This window comes from Lepidochelys kempii, chromosome 2, assembly GCF_965140285.1.
Source record: "Lepidochelys kempii isolate rLepKem1 chromosome 2, rLepKem1.hap1, whole genome shotgun sequence".
In the NCBI taxonomy this organism is placed as follows: domain Eukaryota; kingdom Metazoa; phylum Chordata; order Testudines; family Cheloniidae; genus Lepidochelys; species Lepidochelys kempii.
This window is the reverse complement of record NC_136381.1, coordinates 47765017-47789624: the sequence shown is the minus strand read 5'-3', so window position 1 is coordinate 47789624 and position 24608 is coordinate 47765017. Positions and strand designations below refer to the sequence as shown.

At 39.1% G+C, this 24608-nt stretch overlaps 1 protein-coding gene across 6 annotated transcripts in view; it reads right to left on the bottom strand.

Moving 5' to 3' along the window:
- The window catches only part of MMP16 (matrix metallopeptidase 16), a 251058-nt gene that overhangs the window by 51521 nt on the left and 174929 nt on the right, over nucleotides 1-24608 (bottom strand). For all 6 annotated transcript variants that reach the window (XM_073330638.2, XM_073330639.2, XM_073330641.2 and 3 more), the window contains one exon: nucleotides 22396-22613. In XM_073330638.2, the coding sequence (XP_073186739.1) occupies nucleotides 22396-22613 (218 nt within the window). The remainder of the gene's footprint in view (nucleotides 1-22395; nucleotides 22614-24608) is intronic.

The following is a 24608-nucleotide window of genomic DNA, read 5'->3' as shown; positions in this document are numbered from 1 at the left end:
GGAGTAATAAACCATCAATAATGAAGTAAGTTGTCTCCATCCAAATAACACATGGAAAACATTAAATCAAAAATGGATTGTAATACATTTGGATCATCAAAACTTTAGTGCTAAAATACGGTAACGTTTGTTCTTTCAATTATCAACTTTGAAATTATTTGTTATGAAATAAACAAAACCAGTTAACTAGAAATAGAATCTTGTACCAGTTTATTTTTGGCTGATGTTTTCAAATAATCCTGTTCACCACTGGATCAATTATATAAAATTGAGAGACATATTTATTAAAAAACGAATCATGATCCTACTCATCAACAAGCTGTATGGCTTATATCATAATGTTTTTATTGTCTTGCAGCTATGCTGCTTGTCCTCTACATACTAAACTCAAACAATAAGCAGGGTAGGCTCTGAAGATTACTTGGATGTGAGATATTCAGGGAAAACACAGACTACCTCAGGAGTAATGCTGTGATTCAGTAGGGATACTCTTCCATCTGAGTCAGGACTGAGCCTGTGCTCCACCATGATGTTAAAGTGCTGCCAGAGGTAGCTTCATTCAGGTAAGATGCAAATCTCAGATACTGATTATTTGCAGCTATTAAGGGTCCCCTGGCGTTTTTGTAATAGCAGAGGTTTCACTCCAGTGCCCTGGCCAAATTTGGGTAATTTCATTCCGCGTATTTAGCTTCCCGCAGTAATATCAACTCATGCAGCATTCTTCACTTCCTGTCCTGAACTGTTGTATAATATTGCTATTAGTCATCTGCTGAGTTCCAAACCATATTATTTATATATAAACATATATATTTCATACACGACCACATGCTCCCCCAGCATCCACCTCTTGCCGTGAGCACAGGGGAGCGTATGCCAATGGAAGATGGAGTTTGCCACTGCAGCATACTCCCCTGATCCCGTGCACGCTCCTCCCCTAGGCTTTGCAGGGCTGGAGGGGGCATACTGTGCTGAGGAAGCAGACTGAACTCTTCTGGAGTCTCCCCATCTGACACAGGCAAGAGAAACCAGTGCAAGTTAACAAAGCTGAAGGCTTAATACATTGTGCTCTTTACGTTATTCCCTTAAGGGGATAGGAGAAAACCCAGCTGTGGATGGAGGAGCCCCTGGAAGACAGCCCCTGCAGAGATTGTGCTTTCAGGGCACCAGTGGGACTAATGAAAGCCCTTATCCCCCTGCAGAGCAAAATGTGATTATTGAATTGCTTCCGGTACTTTGTGAGTGAGGATAGTCTCGAAGGTTATTAATATAATGCAAACAATGGTAAATTAGGCAGAGTCCTGTGGCACTTTATAGACTAACAGACATATTGGAGCATAAGCTTTTGTGGGTGAATACCCATTTCGTCAGATGCATGGTAAATTAAAAATCTAGCAGCCTCCTTTTTTTCAGGGTCATATTTTTTTTTCCCTGTGTAATTTTCCTCTTTATGTTCATAATCCTACAGTTAATGGGAATTTCACCAAAGGATTTCTGTGGTGGTAGTCTTGGTCATAGAATATCAGAGTTGGAAAGGACCTTAGGAGGTCATCTAGTCTAACCCCCTCCTCCTCCAAAGCAGGACCAATCCCCAATTTTTGCCCCAGAACCCTAAATGGGCCCCTCAAGGATTGAGAACTCACAACCCTTGGTTTAGCAAGCTAATGCTCAAACCACTGAGCTATCCCAAGTCCCTCCTATAGACCTGTAGTGTTAAGGCTTTGTTGTTAATCCTTTCAGCCTCTCAGACATTTCTTTTGATAACTTCTATTTTCCATATTGGAAGTTCTGAACGTTTAGCGTTATATTCTAAAACAAAGCATGGAATAGGAATATGAAATAAAATAATTTTTATGGGGCAGAAAGAGAACAACATAACAGCCTAGAGGGCTTAAATCTAGACGACATAATGAGACAATTCCGTTATTTGAGGATTTCACTGTTTTGGGTGGTGGTGTGTGTGTGGGGGGGGGGGGGGGGGGGGGGGGGTTGTGGTTCTCTTTTTAATCTCATTCAGAATTTAAAGCCTGCTCCTACTTCCACGGAAGTAAATAGCAAAGAACCAACTGACGCCAATGAAATCAGGATCAGGCCTTGCTTTATCATATAAAATGCATGTGACAATCTAGATATCACCCAATTTAATTCAATTTAGGCAACAATGAAATTTAAGAGTACATGGTACCCTTTTTGAGTCACTTTATTGTAAAGCTGTTTCACACTGAGGGTATTTCTACACTGCAGCTGGGAGTACGCGCCCCATTGTGGGAAATGTACTCTCTCAGCTCAAGTTCGCACTCTAAAAATAGAAGTGTAGCTGGGGGTAGCATAGAGAGAGGCTCAAGTGAAGTACTGGAATATGTAGCCAGGTGGTCTGGGCAGGTTTGTACTCAGGTGGCTAGCTTCAGCTGCTGCCCATGCTATCTCAGGCCAAATGGCTAGTTTTAGTGCACCAGCTCGAGCAGAGCTAGTGCATGTCTATCTACCAGTGCAGGGAAGCCAACTCTCAGCTGCAGGGTGGACGTACCATCACTCATTTATACACTCTAATGTACTTTAATATAACTGTAACTAGTATCAGTTCATTAACAAATCAATGTACAGTTGATTCCACATGATGTATCTAAACTGTGGAGGTTGAAAAAAAAATACAGCTCTTCCAACAGGTTTGAGACAGCAGAATGTGTATGGTAGGTTAGTAAATGAGGGGCAAGCCCTGTGAGGTGAGAATTCAGGGCACTGAGCACCTCTCAGGAAGACCACAGCATCTAGTTATCTGATCCTGATCGTTAAGCTGCAGGGGCTAAATGCCCAAATTCATTCAAAAGGAAACAGGATGCAAATACGACATCCAGAAACCTGCCATAAACTCCCACAAACACTGAATTTATTTCCCTTGCAGTCTATTAATAGCATTAGTTACATTTCTGCCTGAAAACGACTATTCAGCAGTAGAAACGGCTCAGATACTGAGGCAGTCTTATAAATGTGAACACATTAAATGCATTATCTGTTATAGATTTACTTAAATTCCTAGCAACCATCTTGTGTTGTACTTGTGTTAACATGACACAAGCAGCAGAGAAACTACTGGTTTTATATACCAAGAGATGATTGGGGTAAATAGCTCCTTCAAGCACAAATGTTAGTAAATGATTTTATCCAGGAAAGGCCTGTTCAGGAGCAGTATAGGATTATCAGCAAGGTCCATTCTTTTACCTGCTTTTCTACCTGAGTTGACTGAGGTACAGGAGAATCACATGGTTTTTCCAAGGCCAGAAATGGAATTCAGTAGCTTAGTTTACGTTAGAAGCCCAGGCTTTTGGGGGTCCCTTTTCCATAACCCAATCATTAGACCATATTGCCTCCTTAGCACATTTGAAACATATGCAAAATTCTTTATCACTGCTTAACCTGGACATTTATAGTCTTCTTGAGAGCAATTGTAGAGACATATGGTTTAAATATGAGCAGCTGAGATAAGGAAAGCAGGGTTCAAAGTCTAAGGAAAATGAAAACACGTGAAGCTTTTTGTAAAAGGAATGCGGTAATCCATCTCCACTTTGGCTGCCTGCTTCTTTATAAGTACAAAAGAAAGCATTTTTTGCATTTTAAATCTCTTGTATACATCTCTTTTATAAGCTCCAAAAGAGGCATAATGGTAACATACACTCCTGGTCATCCAAAGTCTGAATAGCTGATTTCTATTTTGTAGGCTAGGAAGACGAGGATATAATAGAAGACAATATTACTGAAGTTTCAACATGAGAGCCTTCTCTATACAGCAAGTTTCAAAGAATGCTCAATTAGCCAAACTTTTAACAATCCCCTGGAAACCTCTTTATAGTAACCGCAATAAAACATTATGCTTATCACATTCCAGTTTTTCTACTTCTAGTGATATATAATATTGGGTCCAAAATACATGGTTGTACGTTCCTTTCACCATCCTGTTCTCTGTTTCCCGCTCCCCTTTTATTTACATTCTGCTCTTCTGTCTCTTATTTTCTTCATTAAAAAGTGGGCTGTTTTCTTTCCAGAACAGTATCTTATCTCCGTTCTGTGCACTTCCCTGTGCCCTGCATTCTGTGTTTTCTCTCTCGTTGCCTCTGTGTCCCTTTCTCTCCCCCCACCCCATTCTTTGGTCCTCTCTCCTCGCTTGCTGATTCTCTCATAGCTTCATCTCTCTTCATCACTTTCCTGGTTCTTCCTCACTGCTTTCTCCAGTGGTTCTCTATCCCACCTCACTCTTCCATGTCATCAGGTTGCTTTCTTTGTTTTTATTTCACTTTTTATTTGGCTCTCTCCCCTGTGTCACTCGCCTCCTTCTGTAATTTTCTCACACTCCGGGTGCTTAGCCCTCAGCAGTGTGTAAGAGATATAGGAATTAGAATGAAACCCTAGGGATAGTGAAGACTCACTGGATATCAGCAAGTAGGCCCACTTTTAGCCCAAATGGCCAGGAGCTCAGCCCCACTAAAACTATCCATAACCTTCCCTAGTATGAAAGCTCTGCAAGACTGCAGATGCTCTCTCGGTGATGGGTCCCACACACCAACTGCAGATCTGGCTTCTGGTCAGCAGAGGTTTTGTTTTTTTGAACAGTTTTATGAATTGTTTATCTATTAGTATTTTTCTAAACAAACAAGCAGAGCCGGATTTACACGCCCCTAGGCACAGCACCTTCATTCCTCCCCATGCCCCCCACCTATAGCAGCTTTTGTGTTTTCCATAGAAAATGAAACTTTCAGACCACTTCTAACTTTTAAGTGTCCCTAGAAGACCGGCGCCCCTGTGCCTAATTGAAAATCCGTCCCTGCCATCAAGTAGAGATTGAGTTTAGAAAATTTCAGTCCCGAGATGAAAGTTTTGGAAATGCATGAGCATGTCATTACAGGAAATTATATTGTAACTAGGTACCTGCTATGTTATGGCATAATTAGCACAGCCTCCCAAAAGTTTTTGCTCCATCCCATACTTCAAATTGCTTGTCTGGTGCATGTAAGGGCTTCACTCTTTCCCCGCCGTCTTTGGATTCTGATATAAATCTTTTCAAATCCTTTCCTGGGTGAGTGATATATAATTAACTGAGGGGAAACACATATTGTATTATGACTTTCCCAGGAGCATACTTGGAAAGTATATGTTTATTGGGCTCAGCAGATACTAAGACTGCACCCCCGAAGTATTAGGGAGAGACTACTTCCATTTAGAAATAGGGAATAACCTCAGCAGCTGCAAAGACCAGGAGGCCCTTGTTACTGTGTGAATAAACAAAAACTGATTAATTGACTTCACAGGGAAAATAGTGAAAGTGACCACACCCTTATGGATGTCAAAATGCTAGGCTTCCTTACTCCAAACACTCTTCTGCTTCTATGCTATCCATAGAGTCTGCCTGGTGGAGAACACCTGCTGCAGGAAACAGGCCTACCCCAGGAAAACTGATCTCTTTCCCCTTTAGACCCCGTGGTTGGGAAAGGAAACACCACTACTAATTTTAGGATAACAATTACTGAGTATTATTAGATGAGCCTATGATGTGGACATCTTATAAAATCTGTATGGACAGCATTTAGCACTAGCTGGGGAGTAAACATATGTCCATCAGCTGCTATCCATGGCAGTCACAGATTTTCAAAAGTTCTTGCTTTTTTGTGTTTGTGTCTGGAATTTAAAATTCTTGGGATGCGAGTTATTTCAGTTAACAGGGGATTTTTACTATAGCACTCTTCACATCTGTAACAGTGGGTTCTGATCCAATAGAAAGCAATCAGAAATTTCTATTTCATTTACATTCAGAATGAACCATCCTAATACTATATTTTCTACCATATGGCAATCCCTATATGTATATTATCACGTACACTTCATCTAGGACACCTATATTTATATATAATACACAGATGACTGTAAAGCTTCTGGCAAACAAAATATTCAGGAAATATGCAATTCTTCAACTAAGCTCTCAGCACACCCACACATATTTAGAAAATATTCCATATATCATCTTTTGTTTGTACACCTGTCACATCTGCAAGACAAGATTATTTGTTCAGTTTGTTTTTTTCATTTTGTTGAGAACCAGCAAGATTAAAAGGACACTACCCAAATAATCTTTTCAGAATAAGAGATTGGATTTTGGGTGTGAGATTTTACTTTTGTTAAATATATTGTATATAACAAAGTGTATTTTCTAAATTAGGCACACGGTACCTTGAGCCTACATTAGCTGTGCCTAACATATACGATAAAGTACTCTGTGCAATTTGGATACTTGCTGATGCATATGGAAATTTGGGCATCTGATTGGCTGTAAGTGTGCACAGATACTTGAGTTGCCTATTCATATTGGGTATTTGGATGTATAAATTACATGCACAAAGTAATGTGCATAATAAATCTGAAAATCACGTCCTTAGAACAACATCCAGAAGAGGTCGTTAAAAATCTTTCTTTTTTAAGGAAAATGTTCCCAGCATTTTTTATACAGGAATGTCAGAGAAATTAATGTTTTTAACAGTGGCATATTTCCAGAGAAATGTATGGTAATCCAAACACTTCCAAAGTAGAAGGGTACATCACTCACTATTTTCTACTAAATTAATCAATCAACTCTACTTAGAATTTTTTACTTGCCACTAATTCATTTAGGAACATGTTCTGAAAGGTGTGCTCTCCTTGATAAGTAATCCTGGGATATTTTATCCTCCCTTTTCTCCAGACCAGGAATCTACAACAAATGCCCATTGTAATTCAACCTTTGTAATTTCAACCTTACCTTGTACGTTACTCAAAATATTTAGTCGATACCTTCTTCATTATCAAATTGTATCTCAGCTTTTGAAAATGTTTTTGACACATTTCCACTTATCCTCGCTGGTTATTTTTTCTACATAGACTGTATCAATGACATTTATACACTACAGCACTTTTTATCCAAAAAGATTCCAAAGTGTTTTACAAACTGCAGTAGAAATATTTTCACTGGTCACTGATATACAGGCCCCCCAGTAATATTACAAAATATTTTAGGAGAGAAAGTAAAAGTGCTGTATCCAGCTGAAACTGTAAGGGGATATTAGTTACGCAGAATACCTGCAAAACATGCCACAGCTTCTTTCTTGCACAGGTGCTATTGGATATTGCATTTTATTTGAAAGTCAGCACATTCAGCAGTACAATGGGCCCCAGCAACATGCTGATTCAATCCTGATTCAGAAGATTGTTACCTACTGCGTCATCAACAGTACTTCCAATCACACCTGGCTCTTCCCAAAAGGTCTTGCCTACAAGAACTCACTCAGCCTAACTGCTTAGTTTCTGAGATCTGACAATATTACAGACTTATAGATTCATCGATTCATAGATACTAAGGTCAGAAGGGACCATTATGATCATCTAGTCTGACCACCTGCACAACACAGGCCACAGAATCTCACCCACCTACTCCTGCGAAAAACCTCTCACCTATGTCTGAGCTATTGAAGTCCTCAAATCGTGGTTTAAAGACTTCAAGGAGTAGACAATCCTCCAGCAAGTGACCCATGTCCCATGCTACAGAGGAAGGTAAAAAACCTTCAGGGCCTCTTCCAATCTGCCCTGGAGGAAAATTCCTTCCCGACCCCAAATATGGCGATCAGCTAAACCCTGAGCATATGGACAAGATTCACCTGACAGATACTACAGAAAATTCTTTCCTGGGTAACTCAGATCCCACCCCATCTAACATCCCATCACAGCCCTTTAGGCCTATTGACCATGAATATTTAATTACCAAAACCATGTTATCCCATCATACCATCTCCTCCATAAACTTATCGAGTTTAATCTTAAAGCCAGATAGATCTTTTGCCCCCACTGCTTCCCTTGGAAGGCTATTCCAAAACTTCACTCCTCTGATGGTTAGAAACCTTCGTCTAATTTTAAGTCTAAACTTCCTGGTGGCCAGTTTATATCCATTTGTTCTTGTGTCCACATTGGTACTGAGCTTAAATAATTTCTCTCCCTTCCTACAGAAGCACAGCCAGAGACTGTACTCATCAGTGCTATCACTTCTCTACTTACCATGTTGGTATCAGAGCACATTATTGCTAATGTCCCAGCTGTGAGAATTATCCCAAGTTTTATTTTTGCCAGCTATGTAAATCTTTCTTCTCTTTTTAGTAACTAGCTTGTTGTGTGTGTTCTCCATCCCCACAATGTAATTAAATATTTCTTTCTACCCTTGTTTTTTTCAAATAATTTAAATGATTAAATCTCAATAAAATGCTTCAATTGTCCCACGCTGACCATTCAACATGAACAAGTAGACAGACACAACGGAGACACTCTGAAGGCAGAAAACCTAGGCTAGCAGCAGAGTGTCTGGAATGTTCCCATTTCCTCTAAGGCTCTGTAGATAATGGCTCATTCACCTACAGTACAAGATACAACACTTCATCAACATGAATATCAGGAGTTTTCCGAGGAGTTGACTATTTATTTCCAAACACAGTGATTGCCTTTTTACATAAGAGATGCTGCAAATTTCACTGAGCCCAGTTCTGCCACCTATACACATACATGTTCATGATTTCATAGCTTTACCTGGGACTATTCCCTGAAAAAAATGGCATTCAGCATGAGGAAAGGTGGCCAAACTGGGCACATCTATACTAGAAATATATAACACTTCCTCAATTAAAGTGGGAAAACTTTTTCCTGGTCTTGAACAAAGGGCCCTGCTAAGGTATAAAATATATTGAGGGCCAATATAATCTAACAGTGATACCTATGATGAAGCCACAATTTGTTCAAGCACAAAGCTTGAAAATGGGCGTAAAATGGGTAACTGGAAACCTAAATAATATCTCTCTGTGAAACTGCATCTCTTGTGGGACATTTTACATTGCATCTTCATGTGCATATGCAACAGCCCATATTTGAAACTTTTGCCCATGGGCAATACACAATAGAGCAGGCTGCAGGGGTCTGGGAGCTCACTCAGTGGCAGCATACAGAGTGGAGCTAGGGGATCTAGTATTGTGCAGCTGTTTTCTTCCATGGGAGTGTGAAGTGGGGGTGGGACTAAAGGTTACCCTGTATGGAAAAGTTTAACACAGATGAAATCAATAGCATGCAACTTCAATTAATGTAAACATCCCTCGGCCTAAGCCACTTCCCGCAGCCCCCATTGGCCTGGAGCGGCAAACCGCGGCCAGTGGGAGCTGCAATTGGCTGAACACGCAGATGCTACAGGTAAACAAACCGTCCTGGCCGCCAGCAGATTTCCCTGATGGGCTGCGTGCCAAAGGTTGCCGATCCTTGTTGTACACTTTTAATCAGTCAAGTCAAATGAAGTTATTCAATTTTTGTTTACAAATATTCTTATTTTCCTTCACCGTTTCAAAAAGATGCCCATTTCACCTATATTCACCATTATAGAAACCATCTCCTCAGATCAGTTATATACATACCTCTTTGATGTACACCTTTCCTCCTTTTTACTGGGCTTTGCTGGTAAAAGGTGTTGTGAAATGGACCCATCTGTTCCCAACCACCTCAGTGGGAAACAGGGTAGTGTTTAGACTGCCACCCTTTGGGGCTCCACCATGGGAAGACAGCTTTAATCTTTGGCTATGGCTGCATATGAGACCTGCTCTTGCAAACTTCCTGGGCTATGTGCTGAATCTGGCCTTATCCTCTCCCCAATCTGCACCTCCCATTTTTGGGTGCTGATGGTGTACAGACCCCCTGAACCATTACATCCCCCTCCAGGGGAGCTTTCTGGGAGATCTAATTTATCCTACAATCACATTCAGGCCTGGGGTGTGTGTGTGTGTGTACAGATCAGCATTCATGTTGCACTCCAGATCAGTACCCAGCCCAAGCTGGGGAAGCTAATGATCTAACCAGCAGACCAAATTCAGTGATGAATCCACCAGAGGCATGCTGCACATACACTAGATTCAGACCTTCATGTTAATTGCTAGTTTAAATAAAACAATCATGTTGCCTCTTAATCGTGTCTCAAAACTAGATAAATCTTACTGTCATTACCCTTGTCTCATAAATTAGGCCTTCATTCCACAAATCAAATGTGATATCCTATGTTGTACTTTCTTCAAATAAAACAGTACATTACAACCTCTTTAGGGAGAAAAAGATTAGCCAGGATACTGAGATTATCCTTCTCTCTCAATGAAAAGTGTCAAAAGGATTTGAAAACCTGTGCAGAAAAGATAAAGATAGGAAAAGAAAAGATAGAAGGACATCAGCATAAAAAAGCTTTCAGAGATACACAGCCCCTAATTACACAACTTTCCCTCGGACTACTCTGTGCTGGCAGGTCCCATATTAGTAAAGGACCTATAACAGAAACCTTCTTTCTCATAAAAAATGAAAGTGCTGCCAACTAAGGCACACTGATAATCCTCTGGAGAATCAGAAGGTCTGCCCCACTGCGCTCCTTCCATAGGTTTGTTGCAGTAAACCCTGCACCAGTAACGGGTCACATGGACATTAACTTTCATTTATCACAGCTCTTTCTTGAGTGAAAAAACTACTTTCTGAATTTCCCCAGCTGGGGCTAGGACCATTGGTGAAGCAGCTTACATTGCAGTGCATGTCTTCTCCCACTCTTTGGCTGAACTTTTGCCACCCAGGCCCACAGCCTATTTGCCACTACAAATCAGTCTTCATATTTGAAAAAAAAAAATGACTTTGACCAAGTAACAGACCCAAGCTCATATAAACATAGAACAGGTTTGCACTCCTCAGGCCTACTTGACTTGCAAATGTGTCTGAGTCATCACAGAGTGGGTTATGACTCAGAGACATTTGTAGTAATAGATAAAGAAAGTAGCAGGCTCATCTCTCATGCCGGAGGTAAAGCACCACACTAAAAGTGAAACAAATGATATGGGCAGACAGGTAGAGAAAACCGCAATCATTCTGATTTAGCTAGTATGAAGGTTGGGCAAAGATATCAAGGAGAAAAAACTGACAATGCCCCAGCCAGCCTCCACTCGCAGAACACAGCAGGAGCTCAAAGCTACTTATCCCTTCCCAAACTCCTACTGGAGGGCAATGGGGAAAGTGGTAAATCCATTTGTTATAGAATGGCCTTAGCTGCAGCAAGTTATACATAGAAAATATATCTGGTTATTGAGACATTAATGGAACACTACGGAAGGGGCACTAGGAAATATACTTTCACAAATGCAGGTAACACAGTGTTCACTATTTTCTATACAACGGCCTTTTCAGCCTAGAAATTGCTATTATAATTATTATTATGTGCTATTAATATTAATGTTCATATTACTGATGTTAATAGGAGTTTCATATTTTACTGTATACACAAATACGTACATATCTTTACATCTAAATATATATTGAATATTTGTGACAATAACTGGGCTGACACAACACTCCCAAGAATGCAAGAAGAAACCATTCAAAGACTTTGAAGGACAACTGAAAGCTGTGCAATATCTCTAACTGGGAAAAAGGGGCAAGCAACAGAGCTCAGAGGAGGCCAGCAATTTCCAAGGACACCATATAATCTGATCGAAACCACAGAGTACGTGTCACAAACAGAAAACAGTCCCAAGAAGAATTCCACATCAAATACAGCTCTGAAAAAAGCTGCAGTTGTACCCTTTGCATTGACCTAGTTAGCTATCTGAGGGCCCACAATAGGTATGCTCTTCAAATTACATAATAACAATGACCAGATTTGATGGTTTGATAGACAACAATAATTAAATATACAATCCAAAATATATTAATAAAGAATGCTAAGAGCAGTTCTCTCTCTCTCTCACACACACACACACACTGTATCTGTAAAACAAAAAGGGTTAGTCATCTAAATGGCATGGGTTCATCCAGCCATACAGGACAGTGAGGAATCCAGTGCGGGATGATTTGGAACACTGTATGGTTGTTGACCAGAAAAAAATACAGATTCGACAGCTATTTGATCAAGTTTGGGGTAGTACTGAGCCAGCTGAAAAGCTGTGGATTTCTTTAAAAACTTTTGAAAATCTAGCTCATCATAGTTAGCAAAATAAATTAGTGGCTTCTTTGCAAAACCAACCAGATACCTAGAAACAATGTAAAAAGTTGTTTTTTTTAATATTTTTATCTGTCAACCAGAGCACGGGATGATACCTTTATGAATGCAAATAAATAAATAAATAAATAAATACTTCTGCTTTGTTTATGTCTTTGTTCTTATACTAGCAGCAGTGATGATCTCATCAAAGATGACAGCAGAACGGCATATCTAAAGTTTGCATGTTCCTAATTCTGTTGTTTGGCTGGCTTTGCAAAAGACATTGTACCACCATCCAGCTACATTGGCTATTTCATGAAGAATCTGGAGGATTTTAGGTTAAAGATGAAAACACTTAAAGTTTGTTCAACCATTGGAACCAACGTACTTGATATTACAAATGATATGTAATTATACATAGAGCTGGTAGCATTTCAAAACACCAATGGAACACAAGCATTCTAAAGAGCTCGGCCCACATCACTTTCAAAACAGCAGCACCACCACCACACCATCGCACACTTTACTGAGAACGCTTGAGAGCTGCTAGAATACTTGGAGCAGTGAGGGTGGGTGAAAGAGCCAGGTTGGGCCAGGTTTCACCCTCTCCAACCACACCATTGCACTCAGCACATAGCCAGAGAATCCCATTCCCCTCACGGGCTACCACATGGAGAAAGAGTTCACCCAGACCTCACTGGGGAAGAAAGCCTCCTTGTTTATATGCATCCAATATTTTACACAAGTCCCATGACCAGTTGACTACACAGGCTAGACACCAAGGGGGAACAGAATTAAGGTTGCGTGGCAACCATAAGACTGGCATTTCCTAATTTTTCAATGCTTGACACTGCTTGGCTTTTGTTTTAACATAGAAATTACATGCAAAAAACTGAGTTTTATTTTACTTAATACATGTTGTTCAAAAAGGTGTTTGCTCCAGTCACACTAAACATGTTCGCAAACAATGGGTGCAATCCAGCTCCCGTAAAGTTAATGGAAGTTTTGCCATTGACTTCAACGGGGCCAGGATTTCACCCTTTTCCAGAAAGATTATGCGTCCATATCATTGGTACCATGTATTTTTGATTACCCCATCCATGAGGTACCAATTTCCCAACTGGATGAAGCTTCAAAAACATTTAAACCACACACATACCACTAGCATTTGGGTGAATATATATAAAGTTTCTCTGCTACGTGGAAATAGGATTTATAATAACACTCAATATTTGAAGAACAAACATATAAATATTGCTCTAAGTTACCATGTGTGACACCAAATCCTTCCAAAGGGAGAGAGACTGGAGAGGAAGATAAATAATTCAGAGGAATACATTAACTGAGTCTCTTTTCAACCCTGTTGAACAATACCTGCACTGTCAATTGCCTAACACATTGAAATGCCCCCTTCGCCCCAATAAAGAGCAAATGCAAAAAATGAAAATGTTTAGAATATAGAGCTTTAGTTGTAATTTCATGTTACACAAATATTTTCAGAACAATTAATACCGCTGTTGGATAAAGCTTACATTACAAGCAATTCCAATTGTTTCCCAAAATGTTTACCTAAATTAGTTGAAAGGCCATGATTTTGTGCAACAAGAAATTTTAATTAAGCCTTGTGCTTGAAGTGTTTTTGCAATTATTCCCTTTGGTTCCATTAGACTGTAGCCCCAATTACAATGTATTGTTAATATTACAAGATAACACTTGCTGGTGGTACAAAATTGAAGATATGTCTCAGTGTAATTTTAGATTATTCCTTGCTGTGAGATTTTGTAATTATTTTGTCAATGATGCACTTTTTTGTTTTCCTGCCAACAAAATATTTTTAATCAGTTCACTCAGTTAAAAGTGTTGAAAAAAACCTTTCCCTTAGGTCCCTAAAAGAAGGCAAGTTCCAAAGGATGTAGCATCTTCTGTCTGCTAAATTTGATCTGTATTCAACTAGAAAGGTTGTTTGTTCATTAATTTCACCAGTTTTGTGGAAGTTATTTTGTGAAGAATAAATTATGCTAGCTAATTACTGTATTCCAGTAGAGAGCTGTACAAGAATGAAGAAAAAGTAAGGGACTGATTCTGCAACTTCTAGTCCTGTGATTAGGCCCATCGGTTGCTTAAAATGTAAGCATTACCTAAATCTGAATGACTCATACGAGTGGTGGTTGCAGGATCAAGCCCATAATGTAAATCAGTTAGTCTGTATTTTAATCTTTTTTCTAACTCTTCCATAGCACTCTGTTGTATTATATCTGCTTTATTGTCTCTCGTATTCGGAATTGTGTAAAATTTGCAGTTTGAGCCTGCTCCAAAGCCCTCTGAAGTCAACGGGATTACCTCCATTGATTTAAGTAGGCTTTGGATCTGACCCTTTGAGAAATGGAGAAAAAAAATAGACATGACAATGACTAGCAATGTGAATAATTCTAGCTACATGTACCTTTATAACATGTACCGTTTCCCCCTCCCCCAGCTTGAGTCTGGAATTTGCATCCCGTCAATTACTTTATTCTGGAGTTATAGTTATGGCTTCTGGATTTTACATCTTTATTATTTCTGATTTTCAATGCTTATTTTTTCAGGTGCATAATTCAATTTTTAATCAGTATAATAAAAAGAAAATCCTTGGAATACATTAAAAAATGGGCCCTTCTGTATTCCTGTGCTCCCAAGGATAAAATGAGTTTGGGAAAGAGGACCCACCAGCCCTTCCACAAAAATAATAATAAAAAAATGAATTCTATGAAAATGATAAATTTCTGGTATTTTGGGTTACATTTTATAAAGATCTATTCTCAGATATTTGCTTCAGTGGGGTTTATTAGCTTCAAACTAAATAAGGAACAAGGCCTTGCTAATGTGCATATTTAACACCAATACATATTTTTAACTCACAAGACTTTTATGGACAGTAGCCCCAATCCTACAAACATTTACACATATGAGTTTCTTTAAGCACTTCAGTAATTCCATTAAGTTCAGCGGAACGACTTAAGTGTGAACGTTTTTACAGGGTCTGTCCTATGCCTCGTTCAGGGCCGGCTCCAGGATTTTTGCCGCCCCAAGCAACGTAATTTTTGGCCACCCCTGCTTTTTTTCAGCTCTGCCCCAACTCCACCCCTTACCAACCCCTTCCCAAAATCCCCGGCCCCGCCTCCTCCCCCGGGCGTGCCGCTTTCCTCCCCCTATTGCTTCCTGCAGCTCCCGCTCCCGCAACCCTCCACCCTAGCTGACCTCTGCTCTGCCTGCTCCCCTGAACATGCCGCCGCTCCGCTTCTCCCCCCTCCCTCTCAGGCGAGGGAGAAGCAGCGCATTCAGGGGAGCAGGAGGACCAGAGGTGAGCGAGGGAGGGAGAAGTGCAGGAAGTAACGGGGGGGGTAGAGGAACCGCTCCCCGCCCCAGCTCACCTCCGCTGCACCACCACCACCTCCCCCGAGCGTGCCGCCACTCGGCTTCTCCTCCCTCCCTCCCAGGCTTGCCGCGTGGAAGGGAGGGAGGGAGGGGGGAGAAGCGGAGTGACTACGGCGTGCTCAAGGGAACAGGCAGAGGCGAGCTGGGGTGGAGGAGGAACACTTCTAGGGGCAGCATGGCTGGCGCCGAATGCGACCCCTAGAAATGTGCCACCCCAAGCACCTGCTTGTTTTGCTGGTGCCTAGAGCCGGCCCTGGCCTTATTAATCTACTCCACCAAGGCATAAATTGGGGGCCCTTTCAGTTTCTCAGTGAATCTTCCTATGATCTTCTCACTGTTGCTACTGCTGCTGGAAGTGGTTTCACTGCCTTTGTAGGTAGTACTCTCCCTTGTGAAACAGAATTAAACCAATGTTTCATTGCGGTGTTAGGAGACACAGGTTCACAGTTCATGTTAAGTTTACATTTATAAATATCTTTTAAAGGGTTAATAACTGATAAATAGATGTTTTAATACATGGTTAATCAATTTTATAGATTGTTAATGAGTCCAACAGGTTAATAAGCTGCTTATAAACAGCTATAACAGATACACTCTTAACTGTGACATTCTTATAACATCTATTAAGCATTTATGAGTCCTTTTAAAATGTTTTATAAATAGAACCTTAATCTAAAGTGTGACCCTGGTATGGTATTGCTTGAGTTGCCATCTCTGGTATAGACATAAAACTGAACTCCTGGCCACTTGTGTGACCATCCTATGACACTTTAAAAAATAAAGAGTAGGGGTTTAACCTTATTGTTCTGGCCAAAACATAACTCAGGTAATTACAGTCTGCTTACCTAAATCCCCCTGAAGTTTGATATGGGATACTCCCACATTTCCTGGCCTATAGCTTTGTTGCTGGGCAGAGTGATCACTCAATCCCTTACCTGTCTCACATGTGTGTGGAAAGGCTTGAGTAATACTGGTAGCGGGGTGAGATCTTCAAATAAAAAAAAAACTATATAAGTGATAAGTATTATTAATATTAACTGCTGTCCATCATTATTCCAATGCAGTTCCACCCTATTCTTCTATTTCCTGGATCCCTTACCATTTATTCTGATGCCAATATTTCTGGCACATCCCTTGTCTCTTAATTTCCAGTGGTCGCCTACTTTAGATGAACTAAAGGCTAAGGTCCCTGCTGAGTTTTGTTTTGCACTTCACTTCCTCAATGCTATTGAAGCTAGGGTTACTTGAATTACAGCTGTCCTCTTCATTACTGAGCTAACCCACCAGAGTGTTCTTTCTAATATAATAAAAGGAAAAGTAGTGTACAGGAGTCTGCTGTCTACAGCTTTAACTAATCCTGACCTCTTGCTCTCACTGTTTCACGGCTGAAATATTCAATGTTTTTTCCCTTCTGGACCCCAAAGTGCGCTCTGCTGAACCTTCCCAGGCTGCCATTGGCAGTCCAGACATTCACAATGCCATGTGACACAAAAGAGTTACACAGGCAACCCTGGAGACCTTTGTAAAAATCTCCACTCTCACATACAGTCAGGTTCACTCTCTTATTGCTGTTGTTTCTTTGTCTCTTCTGTTTAATATTAGTTTCCCCACCCATATACTCTTTTCTTTCCTGTTACTACCCAAAAATACCAAAGGCTATATATAATGCATGGCGGATTTCTTTCAGAATTCCTCACTTGTTAGCCACAGATTGGAAGACAGATTTTCTTTTTATTTATCTGTGTTTAATAGGGTACTCTATGTAATAGAGTTTATTAATAATAAACTCTAAATAAATAAATAAATATAAATAAATAAATAATAGGGTACTCTATGTAATAGAGTAATATGTGTTTAATAGGGTACTCTGAAATGGAATTTTAATTATATCCATATAGTTTCATGTGAATACAACTGTGGTCTAGACTAATGTCAAGGGGTAATGACAGCTACCACTTAATTACCAGAAAACCAATCACAATATTGTTTGTACTTTATAAATGCTTTTTTTCAATGTTTCTCTGGATGTGAAGAGTCAGAAAACATATTTCTACAAGTTGTGAAGGAGGCATTATAAGATCATAAAACACAGCCCATTTAGTCCAGCCTAAAATCCATCTTCTACCATCCACCACATCAAAATTTCAGAAGATATGTTTCTTAGGAGTAGATGATATTTCTCTCCCTCCCTAATTAAATGGATTTACACCTATCTTGCACTTGAATGGACACAAGCAACAAATGGAATAGCAGAATTTTTAACCACTTACTACAGATTCTCTCAAGGAACCTGGTACTATTATAGTAGGTAGGAGTATGTAAGGATAATTTTACTGTTTCTTTAAAGCTGTTTTATTAAGTGAGGCAGAAAGGGCTGGAGAATTGTCTAGCCAGAAGTTCTGAAGTGAAGCAGAGAGAGGCAGAATAGCATTACAAATAATAGTGTGGTCCTTATTCTGATCAAGTTCCTTTTCCAGAACTTTCTGCAGCTTCTTCTGCCATTCTTTAACATTGTCACATAGTGATGGGGAGAGGACTCTGTCCCCTATATGCTTTGCAGGACAAAGTCCAAAAATATAAGTGTAACCCTAGTGTGCCCTTTCCTGGTAACCACAACCACCTATTTCCAGATTGAGCTGCTACAAAAGCCAGGGATTTTGTGAAAACTCATGAAACTGAGAAGAGGCCAGTGAGCACACTACTGATGATGAGGCTGAGGATGATGGCAGCAGAGCTGGTAGGCACTCTTGTTGGTAAGGAATAACCATGGTGTTGAATTAATCAAAAGCTGTGAAATTCCCCTGATCAATAGTTAGAAAAAATGACTGGGATGGCTCCATCTGGAATCCCTGGGAAGCAATGAAATGGTACAGCTCTTTCAAGACCAGGACAGATCTGTCCTCTTAAACGTTTTTTAACTATGAAATAGTTTGTCTGAAGTGATTGATCATCATTGATCCCACAGATCGGAAATACTGGACTACCTTTAAACTCTGGCTCTCTGCTTCAGAAGACTAAAAAAGCAGAATGAATGATATAAAACAGGGGAAGTAAAGGACATTTATAAAATAACCACCTGCAATAATGGATCTTGCCAAATGATTTGAGAAAATGAAGTTCCTTTCAATGAAGCAGATAGCCCCAGATGTGCTGACTGTCAGAGGATTCTTTCTGCTGAGACTGAGGAGCAGATGAGACTGTGAAATGCAGATACAGAGTGCTACACACAGTGACAGAGAGATTCTGCATTAAAGGCAGAGGGACAATGGTGTGACAAGTGGCACAGCTTCCCCATGAGAGAAGTACCAGTTTGTTTTCTTTTGTTTTTCAGCCATTTGCTACATCCCTGTGGGAGGCATAACTAAATAGGGAGGGAAAATTAGCTGAAATAAAACACTGAAAATAAGAGTGAAAGCTAAACACTCATCCTATTCAGCATAATTGTGGGGTCTAAGAGGAGCTTCTGGATAAAAACTGTTGGTGCTCAAAATTCTGCTATCCCATTTGTTGTTTGTAGCTCTTCAAGAATGATTAAGCAACTCCCACAAGTTAGAAATCGACTTTGTCCATATGAAGAAACTACTTAATGCAAATGTCATCTATAGACTCATAGACTTTAAGGTCAGAAGAGACCATTGTGATCACGTAGTCTGATCTCCTGCACATTTCAAGCCAACTATAAATGTTATTCCTATGCTTCCTTTAACTAAAACATGTTTTTCCTTTTTTCTCGATAGCAAACTTCTCCCCCATGCATCAGAACTGGCAGGGGTGTTCTAAGGGCAAGGGGATTCCCTAGTGTTTTGAGGAGATTTCCTTGTGGAACTATACATTTATGTGGCTCTAATTGTAGTGTATTTGAAGAATGGTAATTTGCTCTCCCCAGAAATCTAAACATTGTTACTAAAAAGGTTCATCCACAAAATTAAGTACATTTGCTGATCTGTGGGAAGTCTTAAACAAGTGAGCTGCTGTGCTCTTGTGTTTATAGTTCGAGTCAGAGCAGGGGCAGCTCTTCCTCTTATTTGAAATCATCTTTTAAAAACTTTACAAATCTATCAAATACTGTTAGTTGGCAGAATGGTTATATTGTAAAAGTAATGATAAAACTCAATAAAAAGGGGTGAGAAAAAAATCTTTATATTGTACTTTTCTCTTAAAAATAGTTTTATTAACTTTCACTCTGGAAATATCCAATTAGAAACTGATGTTTTTAAGATGGTCTTAAAAATTGCAAACAAAGATCATGAATTTGAACAAAAATTATTACCAGCAGGACAGTGGGGTGGGAGGAGGTATTGTTTCATGATTTCTGTGTGTATATAAAGTCTGCTGCAGTTTCCACGGTAAACATCTGATGAAGTGAGCTGTAGCTCACGAAAGCTCATGCTCAAATAAATTGGTTAGTCTCTAAGGTGCCACAAGTACTCCTTTTCTTTTTGCGAATACAGACTAACACGGCTGTTCCTCTGAAACAAAAACTCTGATGCCCTTGAATACATCCTAGTAGCTGAACTAAAAAAAAAAAAGTTTCCTTGAAATTAATATTGCTTGTAGTTTCCTATGAAACTGTGAATACACTGTGAATCTCAGACTGTTTCCTTTTACATCTCAGTTCTACTTTTAACTTTCTAACAATCAAGCCAAATTTTCAGAAGTGTTCAAGTTCTGCAACTGTGTATCCAATTTGTATAAGCAATTCTGAGAGTACACAAAAAAATGCGTATTTTAGTTTGCCAGTGATCAACTGGATAATTATTAACTGGCAATTTGCAAGCACAATTATGCATATTACACCTGTCATTGTGCAGGTAAAAATTGCATATACATTGTGGAAAGTCAGGCCTCAAATATGAACCTATGTACTCTGCTGGTTATTAGAATTGTTGGAATGAGCTTTAATCATGTTTTGTCACTGAGGCGCAGTAACGTGAATAGAAATCTGCTTATTACTGAAACATAAAACCATCTTTGCGTTGATGATGATGATGAGTTGAGTTCATAATGTATGGTAAATACAAGATTTTAAGTTAGTATATGAAACTGAATTGAAATGATTTTCTCTTAACTGCTACAACTTTTATTTTCACATATAAAGGAAAAAAGTAGTTAGGGATTACGTTGAATCTATTTGTCTGGAAGTACAGGCTTAGCTAGACAGGCAATTCTGTATTAGTGGTAGATCAAGTCAGTATTTATTGACACATGTCCTCAATAAATGAGAGTACGTTCTGTTGTTCTTGAGATGGATGATATGAGATGAAGTAGGTATTTTAATATCCTGTTTAATGTATTTCAGAAAATTAGATTCTTCCTTAACCTTTTCGTTTTATTCACAAAGATTGATGGTATAGCACTTCCAAAAGAAAGGCACACAATGTTTGAAGAGAAGCCAAATATTCAAATGATAGGTTATTTCCTTTTTTCAGAAGGACTGACAAAATCCTCAGTCTTTTATGGAAAAATAATTCATTTCTTGCCCTTTGCTTGTGAAGAGAACCCAATAATCTGAATGAACTAACATAAAATAATCAGCATATAAGTAAATTATTTTTAAAGAAGTCTTAAAGCAATTCAAGGGCTGTTGAATACTGATAAAAGGTTCTTTGGAGAAGGTATATAAGGGGAAAATGTGTTGAGTATTCTATCAATCTCTGCAAAGACAGGGCACAGAAGAAAAGCAGACAAAAGCTATGGTAAAATATTGGATTTGTGGACCAGAAGGTCAATCTGATAGGACAAATTAATCCTGTTGCTAATGTTTTCCCCTAGGGCTTGGCAGAAAAACTTCATGGAGGAAAACGCCTGTTCTCACTAGGTATAATTTTGAAATCAAGAAGAGTCATAACATATATTTACAAAACAAAAATCTCACCTAGTCCATTGTTCAGCCAAATTTAGGACATCTCTGTGGATTCCAAGATAATATACTACATTAACACTACCTATCGCTTATTGCTGGCAATTTGCACAACAATAACTGTCAGCAAATTAATTTACTTAAAAGACTGAATAATGATTCTGTTATTTCTGTAGCCTGCAGTGCAATTTGGAAATTATACAAGGTGCTCTGCTAGATCATTCTTCTAACAAATGGCTTTGCTTAGATTTGTCGTCTTTGAACCTTTAGTGAAGCCGCTCCATGAAAAGGCTAGTCCAGTTGGTGAGAGATGCACCATATATACGCAGCTCCAGACAAAATCATGAATTGAAATAAACAACAAAACATCTGCAAGGAAGTTCTTATAGCAAAGACCTTTACTCAAACATGTATCAAAGGAACCACTACACTATGACAGGTTTCAGAGTAGCAGCCATGTTAGTCTGTATTCGCAAAAAGAAAAGGAGTACTAGTGGCACCTTAGAGATTAACCAATTTATTTGATCATAAGCTTTCGTGAGCTACATGAAGTGAGCTGTAGCTCACGAAAGCTTATGCTCAAATAAATTGGTTAATCTCTAAGGTGCCACTAGTACTCCTTTTCTTTTTACACTATGACAAACATCCCTTATAAATGACTGATCTAATTATAAAGTTAAATTACAAGGTCCTTGTAAAGAAGTGTGTGCTGAAGACACAATAACTGCAATGTGACTGGAAGTGGCTAAGTTCCCAACAAAATCATTCCTATCAGCTTCTATTCATGCCTTGAATTATGCAGTATTTTTAATCTGTGCATAAGATGCTGCATTTACTTACCCTTAAATTTCGAGGCATTATAGCTTCTGCTGACATGAATGTATTCCAAAAATAGAACATTACAGCAATGCTCTGCTAGACATTTAAGCCATTTGTATGTTTATTCTTTAGTTTCTTTTCTTGAACTTTCTAACTGTGAGAAGGCTGGGAAAGTGGAGTCATGATGAATGAAAGCTTGTTTCCTGAAAAAATTAGAAATGCAGACACTTGATGTAACACTAAAAAATTCACAGTGTCCTACCTTGAAAACAAACATTTCCCTGCGAAGAATAGCTAGAGTGTTGAAGTTCCCATCACAGATGTTTGGTTTGGCTCCAGGATAGGAAGGTTTGTCAGCAGTGGGCGGCCGAGGTGGTTTAGGCTGCCTGTCATTCTTCCGAGGGTCTGCTGGAGGGACAGAACGATGCGGGGGCACTGTTGGCAGAGGTCTTGTTGGTGGTGGGATCTTGTCAGGTGGACCTTAAAAATGTCAGCAGCAGGACATTGTTTAGATCACTGTAAATTGGACTGCAGACAGCCCTACAAAAATATACCCCAAAGAATACTCCTGCATTGGCAGAGGAATGGCTTAGCTGGTGTAATATGCTCTTTTCCAAATTCTGATCTGTGAAGATAGAGTATAACAACGTGTGCTTTGGATCCATAAAGTCAACGTACTTATGAAGAAAAAAATGACTGCTGGAATTCTGATACCTTCCTCCTTTATTCCCCAACAAGCTTTCAGATCACAAAATCCACCACAATTTAAGATTACACATGGTAAACAGTTTGTGCTTGAACAACAGTGTATACAACTGTTTTGGTGAGAACAAAACTTTCATTGGTTATGTAAAATGTGGGAAATTTGTCCTGACAAATGCATTTAATAATTCTACCATCAACCCATGTTTTTGAACATTCTAATACCTACATCCATCCATCCATCCATCCACACACACAGCACATGTCGTGGTTATGTGATTAATGATACAGGCATGTGATAAATTGCATTTATTATGCACCTTTGACAAATTAACCTGCTGTCTTCTCACTAATCTATCTTTTCTTGAACTAATTCTAATATTCAATGCTTCTGAGCTGCTTCTGTAGCTTCCTTTTTGTTTTATAAACCAACCAGACTCAAAAATATTTCCTTCTTAACCGCAGAGGTGGAATTTCTCTCCCGACCCCTCCAACTATACTGACCTAAGTTTCCAGCCAGGTAAAACTGAGTTCTGAACTAGTGATAGGCTTGAACCATCAGGGATACAAAGAGAAGGTCACAGGAAAGGATATTTTCCCAGCTCCTGTTGGGGCACAAAGCACCTTTCTAGCCGTGGAAGGTCTTGAGATTGGGCTTTAAATGTTGGGCATTTATGTATATAGAATGCATATTTAGATTTTTTTAAAGAAATGTTTGAAATTAATTGTTAATATTTTTCCCTATGAATCCTGTAAAGTTAGACTCATGGCAACCCTGACATTTGATTTTACGGGCAAATGGATTGAAAAGGTTGTCCAAACTTAAAAATAGTGCAAAATAATAACAATAAAAACCCTCTGTGTAACATTTCTAAAATATCTGTGCTATAAACTATTTGACTTACACTGAATAAATCATGATGTGGTGCAATACAAAGCTTTTAATGGCACTCATTTAGGATGATCTGATTAGTCCATTCTTAGTTTTACTATTTGTAAGTAATACGGTCATTCTAGGTTCATGCTGTTAAAAACCCTTATGTGTAATGGGCAGCCTAAGAAACTTCATTCCAGGTCTAGAGATATTATTGGGTCTAGTGATATTTTCCATTTTAAATATATGACATCTCTGTAGGACCAGTAATATCTCTGGAAGTAGGACACACTTTTTAAGACTGCCCATTCTGTGTAGCTATCTATCTAGATCAGTTTAACTGCAGTGTCTATTTGTACATGACAAAACAGTCTGCTTTAATTCATCTGCATGACAGTAGGTTAAGGAGCATCTTTGCAACCTGAGACAAAATTAAATCTAACATAAATGAAATCTGAATGTCCAGTACTTGATCAAAGAAAGTAAATTAACTAGGATAAATGTTTACTGATTGAATATTTAAGGCAACCCAAACTACCATCAGTGAAATTTAATAAGACATTTCCTTCATAATTTTAAGGAGCATGACATTCATAATTTACAGTTAATTAGGCTGTGATGAATAGTGTAGCTCAACATATTTACTTTCATAGGGGTAACATTTTTTTCAGACATTCAGTCCAAATCACCTTTTGATTTTAGTACAGGCAGCAAAGAAATTAATTTGCAATGGATAATATTTGAATGATTCTAAATCCAAACCAAAGTTTCCACATGCAATTTGGTAGTGCTGTCAGGCATCACTTCCCAGGAGCAATAAAGTCAGCATACAGCTGTTAGAGCTTATTATTTAGTATATGGGCAAAATGTCCTTGTCTAGACTACCAACTTATGAGTTC